Raw genomic sequence first — 19,020 nt, 5'->3', positions numbered from 1 at the left:
CTTTTGGATTAGATTGACTGGAGTTTTCTCTTGATAATGCAGACATTTAAAGTATCCTGTTATTTGGGGGAGGGGGACACACGATAATATTGTCAACTACTCCCAGTGAACCAGCTGGGAACTGAATCTGGGGCTCTTGTATGCAAATCGTGCATTGCAGAACTTTGAACTGTCCCTGGAGCAGAAAGTAACCCACCCTTTTTTTTTTTTTTGGTTTTGTTTTGTTTGGGGAGCCATACCTGGTGACGATTAGGGTTTACTCCTGACTCTGCTCAGGAATGATGGCAGGGTGGGTGGGAGGGTGGCTCAGGGAGTCATGACATACCGGTGATCCAACTCAGATTGCCCATTTGCAAGGCAAGTGCCTTACCAGCTGTACTATCACTTGGCCCTAAACAGTTCTTGAAGATGGGCCATGCTTCCTGTTGGTACAATAGCTTGCTTAATTCTCAGACCATCCCTGGAAATAGTTTCTACAAGTTCAAATCAATGATTTGAAGCCTGTTAAGTGCACAGGCTAGGGGCCAGAGCAATCGTATAGCAGGTTTTTCCTCTTAAGGGCACACAGCCAACCCAGGTTCAATCCATAGCATCCCTATGGTCACCTGAGCCCAACAGGAGTGATTGCTGAGCACTGCCAGGTGTGCCCCTCCAAAAACAAGTGCATTGGCTGGACTGGAATCTACATCAACTTCCAAATTCAGGTTATCCCTTGTGTGGTTTCTAAGAGTTTGGAGTGGGAGGGGGGCAGGACTCGAGAGATAGTATGAGGATTTAGGTACTTTCCTGTAGCTGGTGGCACCGCATAATCTGGTCCTCCTGCACCACCAGACATGATTGATCTCTACACGTAATCATGAGTAAACCCTGAGCACTGCAGGATGTGGCACAAACACCCTAGCCCCGCAAAAAGTTGTATAGGGCTGGAGAGAAGTACAGGTGGAGGAGGTGGCATGCCGTGCACGTGACTGATCTGATTCCAAACCTGGCACTATAAGGCTTTGCTATTACAAATGTTCATCTAATTCTCCAGTTAATAGTTACCTCATTTTTAATATGCTTTTTTTGGGGGGCGGCGGGGAGGAGATACCTGAGCAGACTCAGGTCTTATTCCTGGCTCTGCACTTAGGGAGTACTCCTGGCAAGGCTCAGAACCATATGAGAAGCTGGGGATCAAGCCCAGGCGGTCACATGCAAGGCAGATGCCCTATTCCCCTATTCGCTGTGCTATGACTGTAGTCCCCAAAAGTGTTGCTTTTTTGCTAGCAGTGTCCTTTAGTGCCAGTGTCTCAGAAGTGTAAGTCTGGGGCTGGAGCACAGCAGGTAGGGCATTTGCCTTGCACATGGCCGACCCAGGTTCAATTCCCAGCAACCCATATGGTCCCCTGGGCACCGCCAGGAGTAATTCCTGAGTGCAGAGCCAGGAGCAACCCCTGTGCATCACCGGGTGTGACCCAAAAAACAAAAAAAAAGTTGTGTGTTAACTTTTTTCATAAAAATCAGAGAATGGAGGTAGCACCACCAGATGTAACCAAAATCCAAAAACACAAACCCACAGACTCATTGCAAAAAGGTGCATATATAAAAGGTTCGGGAATGGAGCGCAAACCTCTAATTCTGGCTGAGTGTGGGTCTGGAAGGGGCCAGTCACTAAACCATCTGAAACTACAAGAGAAGGGGTTATTCAGAAACGTGGTTAATGAGCCAAAGAGATAATTGAGAGGACAAAGCACATCGTTGCATGTGGTTGACCCTGCTTCTAATCTCCAGAACCATGTATGGTCTCCTGAGCACCCCTAGGGCTCACTCCTGAACACAGAGCTAGAAATGCCAGAAGTCCTGAAATGTAGTTCAGTGGTAGAGTACTTGCCAATTACGGCAGCACAGAAATGTATATGCACAGATTCTAGGCAACCAAGATTTGAACATGGTTGACGCAAACACCATGAAATGGAGGGTTGGTGTTCATGTATACCAAGTTCAGTTTCTGGTTGCCACTTCAAAAATGGTGCAAAAAATATTGGGGCTAGAGAAATAGTACAGAGGATAGGGTGCTTGCCTTGCAAGCCACTGACCCAGGTTTGGTCCCCAATACCCCAGATGGTCCCCTGAATTCCACCAGGAGTAATTCCTGAGTAGAGCCAGGAGTAAGCCCTGAGTGTTTTGCCCAGCCCCCACCACCCTTCCAGCCCCCCCAAAAGAGAACAGCAGGTTAGGGTGATTGCTTGCCTAGCATGTGGTCAACCTGGTTCTATCCCTGGCACCCCAAATGGTCCTATGATTACAGAGCCAGAAGTCAACTGGTGTGGCTCAGAAAAAAAATGCAATGCCTGAGACAGTATTAGGCGAGAGAGGACAGAATTTGTGATAAGAATTTGGGACTGTACCTCACTTCTATTGCAAACCACAACACCCAAAAGGAGTACAAAAGGGTACCTCACTTCTATTGCAAACCACAACACCCAAAAGGAGTACAAAAGGGAGTGCCCTACCACAGAGGCGGGGTGGGGGGGATACTGGGAACATTGGTGGAGGAAAATGGGCACTTGTGTAGGGATGGATAAAAGATCATTGTATGACTAAAATGCAAACATGAAAGTTCATAAGTATGTAACAGTACCTCCCAGTGATTCACTAATAAAAAAAAAAAACAGAATTTGGGTCAATTCAGCAGGTCAATTCCCTGGCACCCCGTATGGTCCCCCAAACACCGCCTTGCTTTGCACGTAGCCAACTTTGGTTCAATTCCAGCACTGCATATGGTCCCCTAGCACGGTGATCCCTGAACACTGCAGGTGTGATCCCAAAGCAAAACAAACAGCTCATATTCCACATAGTGGGGGGAGGAGGAAAGGGTGAAGGATGTATAGAGTAGACCACTGGCAAGTCCAATGTCACACTGAATTAGTGGTGTCGACTTGACAGGATATAGCTCCAAGTGGTGGAGAAGTTACCTGACTGTAGGAGCCTTGTTAGATCCCCAGGTCTGGCACAGTTCCCAGCAGTGCTTGGGGGACCATATGGGAATGGAAACAGGGTCATGGGAAGGCAAACGCCCTACCCGCTGTGCTGTTGCTCCAGTCCATCCCCACCATTTCTATATGCACCTTTTTACAATGAGTTTGTGGCTTTGTGTTTTTGGTTACATCTGGCGGTGCTAGGTTTTCCGTTACATTCCTGCCTCAGCGGCGGGTAGGAGTCCCTCTGAGCTGTTCGTGACCTTGCATCCCATATGCAAAACAAAGGCTCTTCCCTTAGGGTTCTCATCAGTTACTGTTTTTCCACTGGAGGGTTCAATCCAGACCCGTGCAAGACCAGTGCCCTACGGCGGAACCCCCATTTCCGTTGGAGGACAAGCCGTCTTTGCTTGTGCAATTTCACATTCAGGGGTGAAGGCGCTTATTTACTTGGGTGCCAAAAGTTGCAATTCTCAGTGGCAGCTCCCTGCTCGTTGCAGGACCGTGCGGTGTCCTGGGTGAAACCCGGCCGTTCAGAGCCTGCACGCTTGCGCTCAGCTCTCCCTCCAGCCTAGGTGAAAGTCCAAACCCGCTCCGACACCAGTTACAAACCCCGCGGCTCCAACCCGGACTCCGCCCTCCGCGGGCCGGAGGCGCGCGAAAACCTGGGGCGGAATTCCGGGCGGCCGGCTCGGAGCGCGCGCGGGAAATCCTGGGGCGGAATTCCGGGCGGCCGGCTCGGAGCGTGCGCGGGAAAACCTGGGGCGGAGTTCCGGGCGGCCGGCTCGGAGTGTGCGCGGCGCGGCGCGGGCGCGTGCGCACTTTCGCTCTCTGGCTGGCGTCCGCGCGGCCTCCGCCGCCCGCCGCGTCCCGGCCCCGGCGCGGGCATGGCCGCCAGCCTGTGGATGGGGGACGTGAGTGAGGGGCGCGAGGGGCTGAGAGCGCAGACACCAGGGGGCCTCCTCGGACCCCGAAAGAGGAGCAGGGGCCGGGGAGCCGCGTTCCTGGGGCTCCGGCGCGGGTCCCGCCCGGAGCTGAGGGGCCGGGACCCCCGCTGAGTGCCGGGCGCGGGGCACGGGGCGCGGGCCTGAGGAGGGCGGGGACGGGCCCCTCTGTCCGCGGGGCGGCTCCCTGCGGGGCTTCGGAGGGACTGGGGCGGAGGAGTCGGGCTCCCGACCCTGCGCGGGTGAAGCTGCCCCCCACTTCCAGCCGGGCGCCGCCCCCAGCCGTGCGGGGCCTGTCCGGGGGGGCGGCAGCGGCCGGGGACGGACGGGCCGTGGCGCGAGGTCTTGCCGTGGTCCAGGAGGGCGTGAGCGGCCCGGGCCGTGCCGTGGTCCTGCATGTGCCGTGGCCCGGGCCGTGCCGTGGTCCTGGATGTGCCGTGGCCCGGGCCGTGCCGTGGTCCTGGATGTGCCGTGGCCCGGGCCGTGCCGTAGTCCTGGACAAGCGGTGGCCCGAGCGCTCCTTGAAGCCGAGCTCTCCTTTGCGCAGCTGGAGCCCTATATGGACGAGAACTTCATCTCCAGAGCCTTTGCCACCATGGGGGAGACCGTGATGAGCGTCAAAATTATCCGAAACCGCCTCACTGGGTACTTGGCTTCCACCTTCTCGGTTCTCCCGTCATTGATGCTAGTGTCAGTTCTCGGGAGAATGTCAGCGTCGCAGAAGGGACTCCTTGTCCCCAGTCACCCTCATGATAAAAGGAGTCAGAGCGACTTACCTGAGGGCTTTCTGAGAGGCCGTAGAGTTTGTTGCACTGGATCTGGGAACCAGGCTGGCTGGGTTGGAAAACTTCTTGCATGGCCTTAGGCAAGTGACTGAGGCTGCTTAGAGTTGGGGTGAGGATTAAGTGAATTGATTTGCAACCCACATTTAGTCCTGTGTCTGGTATGTGGTAATACAGTATGTATATTACACACATGCTTTATATGCTTATGCTATATATGCTCCATATATAGCATATGCATATAGTACGTGCTCGGTAAATATGAACAGATTAGGACTGGAGCGATATAGTATTTTGGTTAAGGTGTCTATGTACGGAGAATACAGTCAAGTGAATTCTGAGCGTGGTGCGGATATTAAGTAACCCCTGAGCTCCATGCAAGGAGTGGATCAAAGCCCCTTCACCCACACATACTAAAGAGATGACGGGTACTAAGATCCTGTTTGCTTTGGAGCAGACCTTTGGTGCTGGGGCTTGCTCCTGGCAGTGCTTTGGGATCCTTGTGCAGGGATCAAGCCCTGTTTTGCATGCAAGATTGTACTCCAGTCCTGTGAGCAAACTGTTGGCCCCAGGAAAATCACAAAAACCTCTGAGTTAAGAACTATTATTAGAGAAGTTGAATAATTGCCCTAAAGTTACACAGCTATAAAATAACAAGCCAGGCCACTGTCCTCAAACCTCATGGATGTCTTTAACTCTTAGGCCATTGAATAAAAATGGAGGGTGGGGCTAAGGGTGTGTCTCAGTGACAGGATGCATGCCTTGTTTATGTCAGGCCCTGGATTCTTAGGTTCTGACCCTTTGCAAAGATGTTCAAGTGGCCTATAAGTACATTAAAGATAACTGGGACTGGTGCAATGTTACAGGAGGTAACATGTGTTTGCCTTGCACATGGCTGACCTGGGATTGATCCCCAGCACCCCATTTGGTCTCTTGATCCTGCCAGGATTGATCTTTGAGCACAGAGCAGGAGTAAACCTTGAGCACTCCCAGGTGCTCAAAAACCTAAAAAAATAAATAAAGATGGGCTGTAGTGCATGCTACACATATGGGAGTCCTGCATTTGATCCCCAACTCACATTATCTCCTAGCACCTGCAGGAGCTATCCTCAGCTGGGAGTACTGTCAGATTTGGCCCAAAACCTTGTCATATACACAACAGGCCTAAATTCAAGCCACTGTTCTCAGTAGTCACCATTTGTGAAGCTCATAGACTTACGTTGGGAACCTCGAGTTGCCATCCTTTCATTCTTGTTTTTTTTTTTTTTTTTTTTTTGGCTTTTTGGGTCACACCTGGCGATGCACTCAGGAATTACTCCTGGCGGTGCTCAGGGGACCATATGGGATGCTGGGGATCAAACCCGGGTCGGCTGTGTGCAAGGCAAACGCCGTACCCGCTGTGCTATCACTCCAGCCCCTCATTCTTGGTATTTGAATTGAAGATCTAAAACCATATTTCCAGAGAAGTTTGGATGACTTCCTTGTAATTGCTTTAAAGATAACATTAAAGAAAATTATCTGTTTTCATTGTAAATCACATAGTAGGAAAAGAATGCAGGAGAGTATGGTAATATCCTATTTAATGTCATTAAGTGATGCTTTCAGAAATAACTACCAGAACTCTCAGTCTCAGAGGTAATTTATTAGCCTAGCTTATAGTAGGTGATTCTTGTTTGGGGGCCGTGCCAGCGGTGCTCAGGGCTTACTCTTGGCTCTGTGCTCAGGGATTGCTCTTGGTGTGCTCAGGGGATGATATGGGATGCCAGGGATCAAACCAGGGTTGGCCACGTGCGAGGCAAATGCCCTACCCATTGTATTGTGACTGGCACCCTGGGTTTTACCTTTTGATAGAGGTTAATTAAGTAGAAGTTTGTGACTTGTAACCAGTCATGGAAATATAAAACTGGCGCTTCCAGGCCTGGCCTCCCCTACCTTTGCTCAGGATACATTTATCTTTTTTTTTTTTTGCGGGAGGGGGCCCTCCCAGTGGTACTCAGAGCTTACTCCTGACTCTGTGCTCAGGGATCACTTCTGGTGGTGGTCAGGGGACCATATGCAGTGCTGGGGATCTAACTGGGATTGGTGGCATGCAAGGCCTTGCCTACCGTACTGTCTCTGTGGGGAGTCAGCGTTCAAGAAGGCTGCCTGCCCGTGGTCCAGCTCTGACCACCTATCAGCTGAAAGTTCTTTTTACACTTGCACAGGTCCCACCCACCACTACGTGGCACATGTATGGAAATGGTGGGAACCACCCCCAGCAGGTGGAGACCCCAGGCTGGGGTCGCTGAGGTGAATTTGGGTCATTGGCCAGTGCACAGTCTTGTCAGAAAGGGAGCTTTTGGGTTGTTATGAAATCTGGTGGCACCATGCGAAGCTTGTAGAGCAGGAGGTGAACTGCACAGTAGATCACAGGCCACATTTGTAGATTCTTGACTCACATGTCCAACATCCCAGCTCATCAGTTACTAGGAAGTCCAGGATCATCAGCTCCTGCTCCCTCTCCAGCTCCCGAGACATTCTCACACTGAGGTCTGACTTCTGCAATATTTCTTCTTCACAGCAAGGATCCCTCTTCTGAGGATCCTTCCTCCCTCCCTCCCTCCCTCCTTCCTTCCCTTCCTTCCTCCCTTCCTCCCTTTCCTTCCTTTCCCCTCCCTCCCTCCCTCCCTCCCTTCCTTCCTTCCTTCCTTCCTTCCTTCCTTCCTTCCTTCCTTCCTTCCTTCCTTCCTTCCTTCCTTCCTTTTTCTCCCACAGCTGTGCTGGGGATTGGGAGTAGGGGCAGGGAAAGAAAGCCTCATCTTTTACTGAACCCACATTCTGGTGCTTGCCACTCAAAGGCCCGGTTCAAGAGACTGGTTAGTGTGGCCGAAAAATAGGTTTATTCAGGTGCTGGTCCTCAGAATGCTTCTTAATGGGCAGGAGGGATATTTCAAGGGGCTGGAGCATATGCTTTATATACAGGAGGCCCAGGTTCAGTTCCTGGCACTGCATGGTTCCCCGAGCATGGCAGGAATGACCCTTGAGCACTGCTCGTGTGTGTCAACCAAAACAATCTCTTCAGAAGATATTTTAAGGGTGCTGGAGAAACATCTCGATGAGCTGAATGCTCACTTTGTATGTGGGAAGCCAGGTTCAATTCCCAGCACCACATGTGGTCCCCAGAGTACTGCCAATAGCAACTTTTAAGCACAGAGCCAGGAGAATCCTGAGCACCGCTGGATATGGACCCAAATAAATGCGTAAATATAATTTTAAAAGAAGTCGGAATGATAGTAGAGGGTTAAGGTGTTTGCCTTGAATGTGGCCAACTGCATTTCTATCCCTGAGACCCCATGTAGTCTCCTGAGCACAGCTCGGAATAAGCCCTGAGCAGTGCTGGATATGGCCTAAAAAATAATAAAAACCGAAAACATCTTGGGAAGGGGATGTGGCTCCTCCATAAAGTATATGCCTTGCATGCATAAAATCTTGATTTTTATCCATGACACCACACACACCAAAAAAAACAAAACAAAACACTGTTCCATTCTCACAATGGAACTATATAGGGCTGGTTGGCAGGGTAAATTGAAAGAAATTAAGGGTAGTTGGTCAGAGGGAGAGGAAACTCCTGTCCTGCGGATGATGTCAGTGGTTAATGAATTCCTAGAACAGGGTGATGTTCTGGTCTTTATAGAAATTTGAGATAATTTGGTTAAACAACATCCATCTCTCAGGCTTGCATGATAATCTTGAATTCTTTCCAGAGGGCTGGTATTTGATTTTTTATTTTACCCCCCTTCACCCATAACTGGACCTGTTTTAGCATTAAAAAAACAATGTAGAGGCCCGAGAGATAATCTCAGTACAGGCTTGAGATTGCTGGCCTTGTACGTAGCCAGGAGTGACCCCCCTGCCCAGCACGAAGTCAATACTAGTGACGCTTCCCTCTCTCCCAACACTACTGGGTATGGCCTAAAAACTAAATATACAGTTCAGGATAGGCAGATGGGGCAAAGGCCAAGGGGGAGTTCGAAGGTATCGGATGTAAGTGTGGAGTCTGATGCTTGCTGAGGGTGCTCTGCCACTTAAACTGCCCTCTGCCCTGAAATGACGTGTTTAACAGTGCTGTTTCTCTATCGGCTTCCTTTCTAGGATCCCAGCTGGCTACTGCTTTGTAGAATTCGCAGATTTGGCCACAGCTGAGAAGTGTTTGCATAAAATTAATGGGAAACCCCTGCCAGGAGCCACACCTGTAAGGACATTCAGATAATGATGTTCCCATTGTTATTGTCATTGATAACTATCATTTATTCCTACTGTGTGTTGATATTCTTTAATCTTGTAACACCCTGAACAGTAGGCATTGTTGTCTTTGACAGACCAGGAAGCTGAAGCTCAGGGAAGTGGAATAACTTGCCCAAGGCAACACAGGTAGTAAGTGGCAGAGCCAGGATGCCTACTGAAGATTGGTTGCCTCTTAAGTCCATGCCCTTTCCACTCTGCACCACTACCTCCCATTATGGAAGACTTGAAACTCTAGATCTCTTGCCTGATTGAGAAACTAGAACAGGCTGGCAGCAGTGAGGCCACGATGCAAGAGAGTTACATTCTGCTCTTCCCACAGTTACTTAGCTTACAGCTGCACCAAGCTGGCACACCTGGGCTCATAGAACCATGGAGCTGGCAGTGCCCTTAGCGGTCATCCGTCAACCCCCTCATTTTATACAGGAGAAAGAGCTGAGGCTTAGAGAGGGGGAGATATATTGGCCAAGGTAATTTATTTCCGTTTTTTTCAAATATTGTTTGACTCTTGAAACACCTTTCTCTGTTTTAGTGTGTTTGTTTTTAAATTTTTAGGCCAAGCGTTTTAAATTGAACTATGCCACTTATGGAAAGCAGCCAGATAACAGGTAAGTACCAAATGTCCCCAAGTCAGCATCAGGCCCCAGGAAATACCTTGGTAGAGACTGCCCCCCACCCCACCGTAGACCCTCTGGTCTGCTTGTTTCTGTAGTCCCTTGTCTTCTCTATTTGTTTCCTCTCTCATCTTCCACTGTTACTCTTCATATTACTGAATTTTATTTCTTAAGAAATAGCCTGTGGGTGGGACTGGAGAAGTTGTACAACAGGCACGGCATTTGCCTTGCACACAACTGACCCAGGTTCTATGATTCCCCCGAACTCCGCCAGAGGTGATCCCTTAGCATAGCCAGGAGCAAGTTCTGAGCACCACCAAATGTGGCACAAAATATTTTTTGAAGGATAAAAAGGAAATAGATTGAAATGGGGACTAGAGAGTTAGTGCAGCAAGTAGGGTGCTTGCCTTACACCACATGGTCAGCTGGGTTTGCTGCCCAGCACCCTGTAAGGTGCCCTGAGCCAGGAGTGATTCATTCCTGAGCACAGAGCCAGGAGTAATCCCTGAACACTAGGTGGAACTTAAAATCAAAAGTGGGGGAGGGGCTGGAGCGATAGCACAGCGGGTAGGGCGTTTGCCTTGCACGCGGCCGACCCGGGTTCGAATCCCAGCATCCCATATGGTCCCCTGAGCACCGCCAGGAGTAATTCCTGAGTGTAGAACCAGGAGTAACCCCTGTGCATCGCCAGGTGTGACCCAAAAAGCAAAAAAAAAAAAAAAATCAAAAGTGGGGTTGAAGTGATAGTACAGCAGGTAAGAGGCACTTGCCTTGCATGCAGCTGACCTGGGATCAATCCCTGGCATTTCATTTGGTCACCCAAGCACCTCACCTGCAGGAGTAATTTCTGAGTGCAGAGCCAGAAGTAAGCCCTGATAAGTTCATTCTCTCATTCTTTCTCTCTCTGTCTCCCCCACCACCCCTCTCTCCCTTTCTCTTCTCCACTCTCCTCACTCTCCTCTCTCCCCCCTCTCTCTCCCATGGCTCAAGGGGTTACAGAGATCATACAGCACACAGACCTAGTTTTGATTCCCCAAACCTTATTATATAGTCCCCTAAAGCCACTAGAGTGATCCCTGAGCATAGTCAATGTGACCCAAAAACAAAAAAACAACCTGAGTGATAAAAGAGTGAGTAGGGTGCTTGCCTTACTTGTAGTCAACTTGGGTTCTATCCCTGGTATTCCACCTGGAGCACTGCCCAACCCCAAAGAGTGTGTGTGTGTGTGTGTGTGTGTGTATATATACACACACACATATATATATGTGTGTGTGTGTGTATGTGTGTGTGTGTGTGTGTGTGTACCTGCTGAACTCCTGCACTATGTGCAGGAGCCTGGGACCCCCAGGCACTTCGTGGTCCCCCATGCACAGGTGGGACAACCCCTGAGCTGTGCTGAAATTGACCCAAAAAACAAATATACATATATATATATATATATATGGGCTGGAGCGATAGCACAGCGGTTGAGTGTTCGGCTTTCACGCAGCCAACCCGAGTTCGATTCCTCCGCCCCTCTTGGAGAGCCTGGCAAGCTACCTAGAGTATCAAGTCCACGAAGCAGAGCCTGGCAAACTACCCATGTGTATTGGATATGCCAAAAACAGTAACAATAAGTCTCTCAATGAGAGACGTTACTGGTGCCTGTTCAAACAAATCGATGAGCAATGGGATGACAGTGACAGTGATAAACACACGCACACACACGTACGTACGTACGTACATACGTACATGTGTATGTCCAGGACTGGGATGTAACTCTTGAATGAGACGGGGGGTGGGGGGCATTGATCCTCACCTTGCAAAAATTAAAAACTAAAACCAATATATTAATGGTATCCTAGTTTTAGAATTTCTTCATGGATGCATCTGACGATAGCCTACAGTGTTGATGTAGCTCACCAATAGACCGTATGCTTGACTTGTAAGAGGGTTGGGCTTTTTGATACTAGCAAAGGGGGGAAATTGATATATATGTAATGGTAGACTTAGGGAGATATAGCAGTCTAGTAATTAGGAAGTGATTTAATCTATAGTTTTGTTTTTGTTTTTGTTTTTTTTTTTGCTTTTTGGGTTACACCCGGCAATGCTCAGGGGTTATTCCAGGCTCATGCACTCAGGAATTACTCCTGGCGGTGTTCGGGGGACCATATGGGATGCTGGGAATCAAGATTGGGTCGGCCGCGTCCAAGGCAAATGCCTTACCCGCTGTGCTATTGCTCCAGGCCCTGTATAGCATTTTTATTAATTGGAATTCTTTGTTCCATTAGCAAAGATTTGTTATATTGTAGCAGCCTAGGGCCTGTCAAAATCTTCAAAGTGAGAATTGGGGCCAGAGATGGGCTTCACAGCAAAGTGCACTGTTTTGTTTGTTTTTGGACCACACTAAGAAGTGCTAGGGCTTACTCCTAGCTGTGTGCTCAGGGATCTGCCTGGTGAGTTCAGAGGGTGCCAGGAGGACCAGATGGGATGCCATAGATGGAACACAGGTCAGCTATGTGCAATGCAAGCACCCTACTCACTGTACTCTCTTGCTGGTTCCCCCTCTTTTTATCTCTTAAGCACCTTTGGCCTCTCCTCATGCATATTCCGTAACACTTAAAGTCAGACGAGCTTTGTGCATTTGTGTATGTGCTGCCGAAGGGAACACAGCTTTGTGCATTTGTGGCAGGAAACTCCTGTAACCCTTCTGTCCACATTTCCAAGTGAAACAAAATCTAAATTGGTCTACAAAAATGGACCAAATAGAACAAAAGTTTTGGTTGTCTCTGAATCTTGGTCTTTCTTTTCAGCCCTGAGTACTCCCTCTTTGTGGGGGACCTGACCCCAGATGTGGACGATGGCATGCTGTATGAGTTTTTCGTCAAAGTCTACCCCTCTTGTCGGGGCGGCAAGGTGGTTTTGGACCAGACGGGCGTTTCAAAGTAAGATCTTCTCTGCTACCAATGCTTCCTCTCGTGTTTTCTGCGTTTTCTTCTAGAGGGGTTTTTACAAAGAGGACGTGTAGCTTGGTGCTTGTGAACACAAGCCCTGGAGCCCAACTGCCTGCTTTGATGCTCAGCTCCAGCAGTAGCTGGGAGTGATGCCATTGGCCAGTCTCGTGGCACTCAAGTCCCATGTCCTGTCCGTTGAACAGAGCAAGACAGATTGATGGAAGATCGAGTTCCCCTTGGTCCCCTTTTATTTCCTATGATTTTAGTGATTTATGGTCAGCCAAAGTTTAACAGTATCACATATGCTGTACTGGGGACTGGGAGATAATTCACCGGCTGTGGAGCCTCTGTGCAAGATGTGAGTGAGTTCAGTCCCAGTGCCACCACACCTGCCAGGTGAGATCCTGGTGGCTCTGTCGTCTCTGGTCCCTGGTGAAGCACAGGTTCCCACTGTTCTGCAGCCTGTGCAGAACAACGAAAGGGCATGTCTATGTCCCTCCCCTCATAACTGAGAAGATATATGACTGTTCTTTTTCTTTCTTTCTTCTTTTTTTTTTGGTTTTTGGGTCACATCTGGCAATGCACAGGGGTTACTCCTGGCTCATGCACTCAGGAATTACTCCTGGTCGTGCTCAGGGGACCATATGGGATGCTGGGAGTCAAACCTGGGTCAGCCACGTGCAAGGCAAATGCCCTACACACTGTGCTATCACTCCAGCCCCTATATGTGACTGTTCTGGCCAGGAATACAGCCCCCAGCAAGCACATGTATGAACACCACAGGAAAGGAGCTCAGAGTCCCTCAATAAGGCATGTGCAACTCCCAGTCATCATAGCAACCTCAATAGGAAGAGACGGTGGGATAACAGAAAGAAGGGTCCACAGAGATGCTACAGGCATTTACTTTCATGCAACTGACCTGAGTTCGATCCCTGACACCCCATATGATCGGAGCACAGACCCAGGAGTAAGCCGTGAGCATTGCTAGGTATGTGCCCTGCCCCCTACCCCCAACAAAGTCTTACATATGCTATAATAACATATAAGAGAAAGATCAGAGAGCTCAATGGGTGGATATAGCTGTGTGCAGGAGACCCAGGTCTGAATCACAGCATCATATGGTCAACTAATGGAGAGTAATGTCTAAATACCACCCAAAATTTAAGAAAAAATTAAGAGAAATATAAGGTCTAGTGAGATAGTTCACTGTTAAGGTGCGTGTCTTCCCCCCACCCCCTTTAGGCCACACCTGACAGTAGTTAGGGGTAACTTCAAGATCTGCACTCAGGAATTGCTCTTGGCAGTACTGGGGGACCATATGGGATGCTGGGACTCAAACCCAGCTGACCACATGCAAGACAAACACTCCACCTGCTAGACTAGCGCTCTGGCCCCAGAGAAGCTTGTCTTGCATGCAGCTGGCTCCAGTTTAATCCTCAGCACCCTCTGAACCTGCCAGGAGTCATCCCTGAGCCACCAGGTGTGGCTCAAAAAATAAAACAGATTATTGTGCTTGCTTTGCATCTGACTATATCCTGGCACCACATAATGGTTGCACAGCCCCCAAGCACTAGTGGGTGTTGAGGCACTCCACACACACACACACACACAAACACAAATGTTTTGAACTACATAGGCTTGGATTGCATAGGTCCACTTAGACTTGTGATTTTTTTTATCTTTGGGTCCACATTCACAGATTTAGCCAACCGAAGATTTGAAATCCAAGTATATAGAGGACCAGTATAAAATAATGTGGAGTTTTGACCACCCTTCATCTTCCTGTGTCAGTACTGTCTACAGTTTTGTGCCTTCACTCAGTCTTAGAACCTATGGACAGATAAGGACAAACTGCTCTTAGGTGTTGTGAAAATCAGATGATACATTAGGAAACGACTCATGATTATTCAAAGGTATAAAAACTTCAAGTAAGGCGCATTTGTATTATTTTTTTGTGAAGCTAAGACTCAAATCCAGGATCTGACACATTCAAGAGTTGCTTCACCACTGAGCTACATCCCTGGAAGAAAAGGCTCTTTGGTGATTTGGGGTGGGACTGGCATGCGTGCCTATGCTCAGGAGCAACCCCTGGCATTGTGTGTACTGGCGCTAATTTCAGCCAGTCAGCAGAATCTAACCTTAACCCCTACTCTCAACCCAGGCTCATTCTTCTTGCACGGTTGGGGATGGTTGGAAAACAGCCTGCTCTGTGCTTGAGGATCACTCCCAGTGATAGACCCACAGGACTCTGCAATACCAGGGATCAAACCTCATTAGCCATATGCAGGGCAAGCCCAGCAGTGCTCAGGGCCTATTCCTGGCTCTGCTGGGTGGGTGGGCTTTGGGAGGAGCAACCATATTCAGAGCCTGGGATCTAATCATCTAATCAGGGTCTGCCTCACAAGGCTCATTCTTTTTTTCTTTTTTCCTTTTCCTGTTGTTTTTTTTTTTTGTTTGGTTTTTGGTTTTTGGGTTACACTTGGTGATAGGGTTACTCCTGGCTCTGCACTCAGGAATTACTCCTGGCAGTGCTCAGGGGTATGGGATGCTGGGAATCAAACCCAGGTCGGCCGCGTGTGAGGCAAATGCCCTACCTGCTATACTATTGCTCCAGCCCACCAGGCTCATTCTTGATCCCAGGAGCAGCGCTAAGCTCTGGGCCCAGAAGAGTCTGACAGGCCTGGACTGGGTCCTGCTTCCTCTATGGCTTAGAAGAGGTTCTTAAACCTCTGAGTCTTGATTCCTTCAAGCAGAATGTGGATCCTTTCCCTCATCAGCTGGCTGGACTTCTCAGTGAGGCAGCCCTTGGGAAGGCTTAGCACAGGGCCTTGGGAATAAGTGCTCCGCTGCTGTTCATTTCTCCCCGAGTCTGCGCTGAGGGGAGCAGGAGCCTTGTCTGCATGTGACTCCCAAGTGCCACCGCCTAGTGCAGTTGTGGCATACACACACCCTTGCTCTGAGTGAACGTCTAGTATTGTTCTGCCCTTATTGTAAGGAGGAACATCAGGCACTTGCCATCATGACTGAGTATCAGGAGCAGCATTGCGTCTGGGTCCACTCAGGGAAGGTGTGGGGGAGAAAGGCAAGCTAAGAGTTGGGACCCTGCCGTGCTCAGGCTCCTTCGTGCTTGATGCCTACATTGATCTGTGACGGGCTCCCACCTGTGGGGTCTCCTCCCTCTCCCCCTCAAGCGATTGACACGCTCCCCTGTTCAGCTCCTTATCTACCTGTGCACTGACACGTTCACACTTTGTGATCTAACTAGGGTGTTCTCTCCAACAGAGGCTATGGATTCGTGAAGTTCACGGATGAGCTGGAACAGAAGCGAGCCCTGACAGAGTGCCAGGGAGCAGTGGGGCTGGGGTCTAAGCCAGTGCGGCTGAGTGTGGCCATCCCTAAAGCGTGAGTCTGGCTCTGGCCGGGGCAGTGGAGGGCTCTGGACTTACCCTACACACTGGTCTCTCCCTGTTGCTAGGGTCAGGGCCCAGGCCCGTTGTTGAACTGTCAGGCCGAGTGGACTGAGTGTAGCCAGCCATGGCCCCTAGGCGCCCCCCCTTGCCCCAAGTTATATGTCAAATTTGTACAGTAAGTTAAAGATGGCTGGGGACATAACTCAGCAATAGAGCACTTACTTACCTTGCATTTTCTTAGGTCCTGACACCACCACAAAAAAAAGAGAAATGATGTTGAGGGGTTCCTCCTGGCTTTGCACTCAGTCAGGAATTACTCCTGGTGGTGCTCAGGGGACCATATGGGATGCTGGGGATTGAACCCGGGTCAGCCGCATGCAAGGCAAATAAATGCTCTACCCACTGTGCTATTGCTCCAGCCCCCTGTGTGTCACTTGTTAGGCTTGCGCCGAGTGGTGGATATGAACAAATATAACTCCCCCAGGAGGGAGCTCTGAACTCTGTCAGCTGTACCTCAGTTTTCTCATCTGTAAACTAGGAATAAAGGTGTCCTTATTGCATCGGGTTGTTAAGGAGATTATGAATCTGTGTAAGAGAACCTCAGGCCACGGAGAAAGTCATGGAAATGCATGCTTACAAGAGTTTGTTTCCTATTGGTTCTTAACTTAAGGAGTCGTGTGAAGCCTATGGAATATAGTCAGATGTACAGTTACAGCTACAATCAGTATTACCAGCAGTACCAGAACTACTATGCCCAGTGGGGTTACGACCAGAACACAGGCAGCTACAGCTACAGCTACCCCCAGTACGGCTACACCCAGAGCACCATGCAGGTAACCGTGACTGGGCAGATCTGGCTCTCCTGGGCACTAACGTAACGTTCTCTAGGTTGGGGTTGGTAAGGAAGGGAGCGTGGGCTTCAGAGGGATAGAGTTAGCTGTTCAGTTCAGAAACCTTAATCTTCCTTACCCTGTATCTTCGTTGTGTTGCTCACTGTCTTCTGGTCTGTTGGCAGACATATGAAGAAGTTGGAGATGATGCATTGGAAGGTAAGAAAGGAATTCTCTTTTAAGGGCTAGGGCTCGAAGGGCTGGAGTACATACTTTGTATATGGGAGCCTCGTGTTTGATCCCCAGTCATCCACTGCTTGGTGTGACTGTGGCCCAGAAACCACAAAAAGGAGTCCATATACTCATTCTTCCATCCAGAGTCCAGGGAAAGCAGCTCCATAGAGAAAGCCCCCTCCCCCACCCCCAAACAGACTTTCCCTAACCCTCAGTTTAGGCTCTAGCAGAAGTACTTGCTTGACAACTGGAAAATCAGCTTTCTCTTTCTAGTTCTCAATTTTTTTGTATGTATTTTAAGTGACATGGGATTTTCTTTGTTTTGGGGCTACACCCGACAGTGCTGGACTGTTTTCTGGAGAAGAGCCATGCTGTTCATGCTCTGCCTGATTGTTAGTCCCTCCTCATATTATCCTAAGGATCCTCCGTAGTAGTTCTGGGAGTCCAATCCAGATGCAAGGCATGTGTTCTATCATTTGAGCTACATTCCCGACCCATCTTGAAATTTTGAGCATTTAAAGGAATGATACCTGGGGCTGGAGCGATAGCACAGCGGGTTGGGCGTTTGCGGCCAACCTGGGTTCGAATCCCAGCATCCCATATGGTCCCCTGAGCACTGCCAGGAGTAATTCCCCTGAGTGTAGAACCAGGAGTAACCCCTGTGCATCGCTGGGTGTGACCCAAAAAGCAAAAATAATAATAATAATAATAAAGGAATGATACCTGAGTTCAAAGTGAAAACAACACTCCCCCACAAAAAAAAATATATATAGGGCCAGACAGTTCAGTAGGTGGTACATTTGTTGCATGTAGGAGACCTGGGTTCAGCCCTTCAGTTTCTGTGACCAGCAACCCCTAGCACAGAGCCAGAGGTAGCCTCTGAGCACTGCTGGGTTTGATCCCCCAAAACAAAAATAAACCAAAGCAAGAGCACTCTGCTCAGTGTGGAGTTCAGTTTATAAGAACAGAACTATTGGAGCTGGAATGGGGAGGGCGTTTGCCTTGCATGCTGCTGACCTGGATTCAGTCGCCAGCATCCCATATGGTCCCCTGATCTCGGTCAGGAGTAACCCCTGAGCATTACTTTGTGTGACCTAAGAAACCTTGAAAAAAAAAAAACCCTCTTCACTCTGCTATGTAATAGTGTGTTATGTAGTATTAAGAAGTTTTTTCTGTGGCTGGGGAGATGGCTTATTGGTAGATTACTTGCCTTGCATGTGTTATGGCCCTGGGTTTGATCCCCAGTACTATGAAAATATTTTTATATCCCATATGGTCTCCTGAGCACCAAGAGTAATTCCTTAGTGCAGAGCCAGGAGTGAAATGGCCCTGAGCATTGCGGGGTGTGGCCCCCTTTGTTTTCTGGAAAATACACTCATGCGTCAAGATACTCATTTTTGAGATGAGTCGTAGTACTGTGGGTAAGGCCTTGCAAGCCTCCAGTCAGAGTTCAATCCCCAGCACCCTCTGTGGTCCCTCGAGTGCTGCCAGGAGGAACCCCTGAGCATTGGTCAAAAAAAAAATAAATAAAGGAACTTTGCCATGCTAATGCATAGTATGTGATGGCTCAGAGACCCAGTGGCAGTGCTTACTGAAGTACCAGCCTCTGGACACTACCTATCCCATGCTCGTGTCACAACCCCACTTCACCCTCACTGGGATCTTGTGGGGAGTAGGAACCCCTTGAAAGACAGGGAGACAACAGGAAGTCTTGCTAAGTGCTTTTTGTGAACCATCCAAAGCTGTCTTTCTCTTCCAGACCCTACGCCACAGCTGGACGTGACTGAGGCCAACAAGGAATTCATGGAGCAAAGTGAGGAGCTATATGATGCACTGATGGACTGTCATTGGCAGCCACTGGACACAGTCTCTTCAGAAATCCCTGCCATGATGTAGCCAAGCCAGAATGGACTATGAAGGAAATAAGACATCTTTTAAAAAATAATTTTTACACCTTTATACTGAAATGTTTCCAGAGATATTTCTACAACACTGCTACCTTCATTTGAGTTGTTTGATTAGTTTCATTAGC

At 49.1% G+C, this 19,020-nt stretch overlaps 1 protein-coding gene across 1 annotated transcript; it reads left to right on the top strand.

The window, feature by feature from the left end:
• Positions 1–3,784: 3,784 nt before the first annotated feature.
• TRNAU1AP (tRNA selenocysteine 1 associated protein 1) lies at positions 3,785–18,997 on the top strand. The gene is made up of 9 exons (XM_004603518.2): positions 3,785–3,871; positions 4,449–4,546; positions 8,818–8,917; positions 9,523–9,575; positions 12,374–12,505; positions 15,797–15,916; positions 16,595–16,757; positions 16,940–16,973; positions 18,748–18,997. The coding sequence occupies exons 1-9, from the start codon at positions 3,845–3,847 to the stop codon at positions 18,882–18,884; spliced, it is 864 nt and encodes a 287-aa protein (XP_004603575.1). The 5' UTR covers positions 3,785–3,844; the 3' UTR covers positions 18,885–18,997.
• Positions 18,998–19,020: the final 23 nt, after the last annotated feature.

The sequence above is a fragment of the Sorex araneus genome, chromosome 5, assembly GCF_027595985.1.
Source record: "Sorex araneus isolate mSorAra2 chromosome 5, mSorAra2.pri, whole genome shotgun sequence".
Classification (NCBI taxonomy): domain Eukaryota; kingdom Metazoa; phylum Chordata; class Mammalia; order Eulipotyphla; family Soricidae; genus Sorex; species Sorex araneus.
This window is presented reverse-complemented; position numbering and strand designations above follow the sequence as displayed.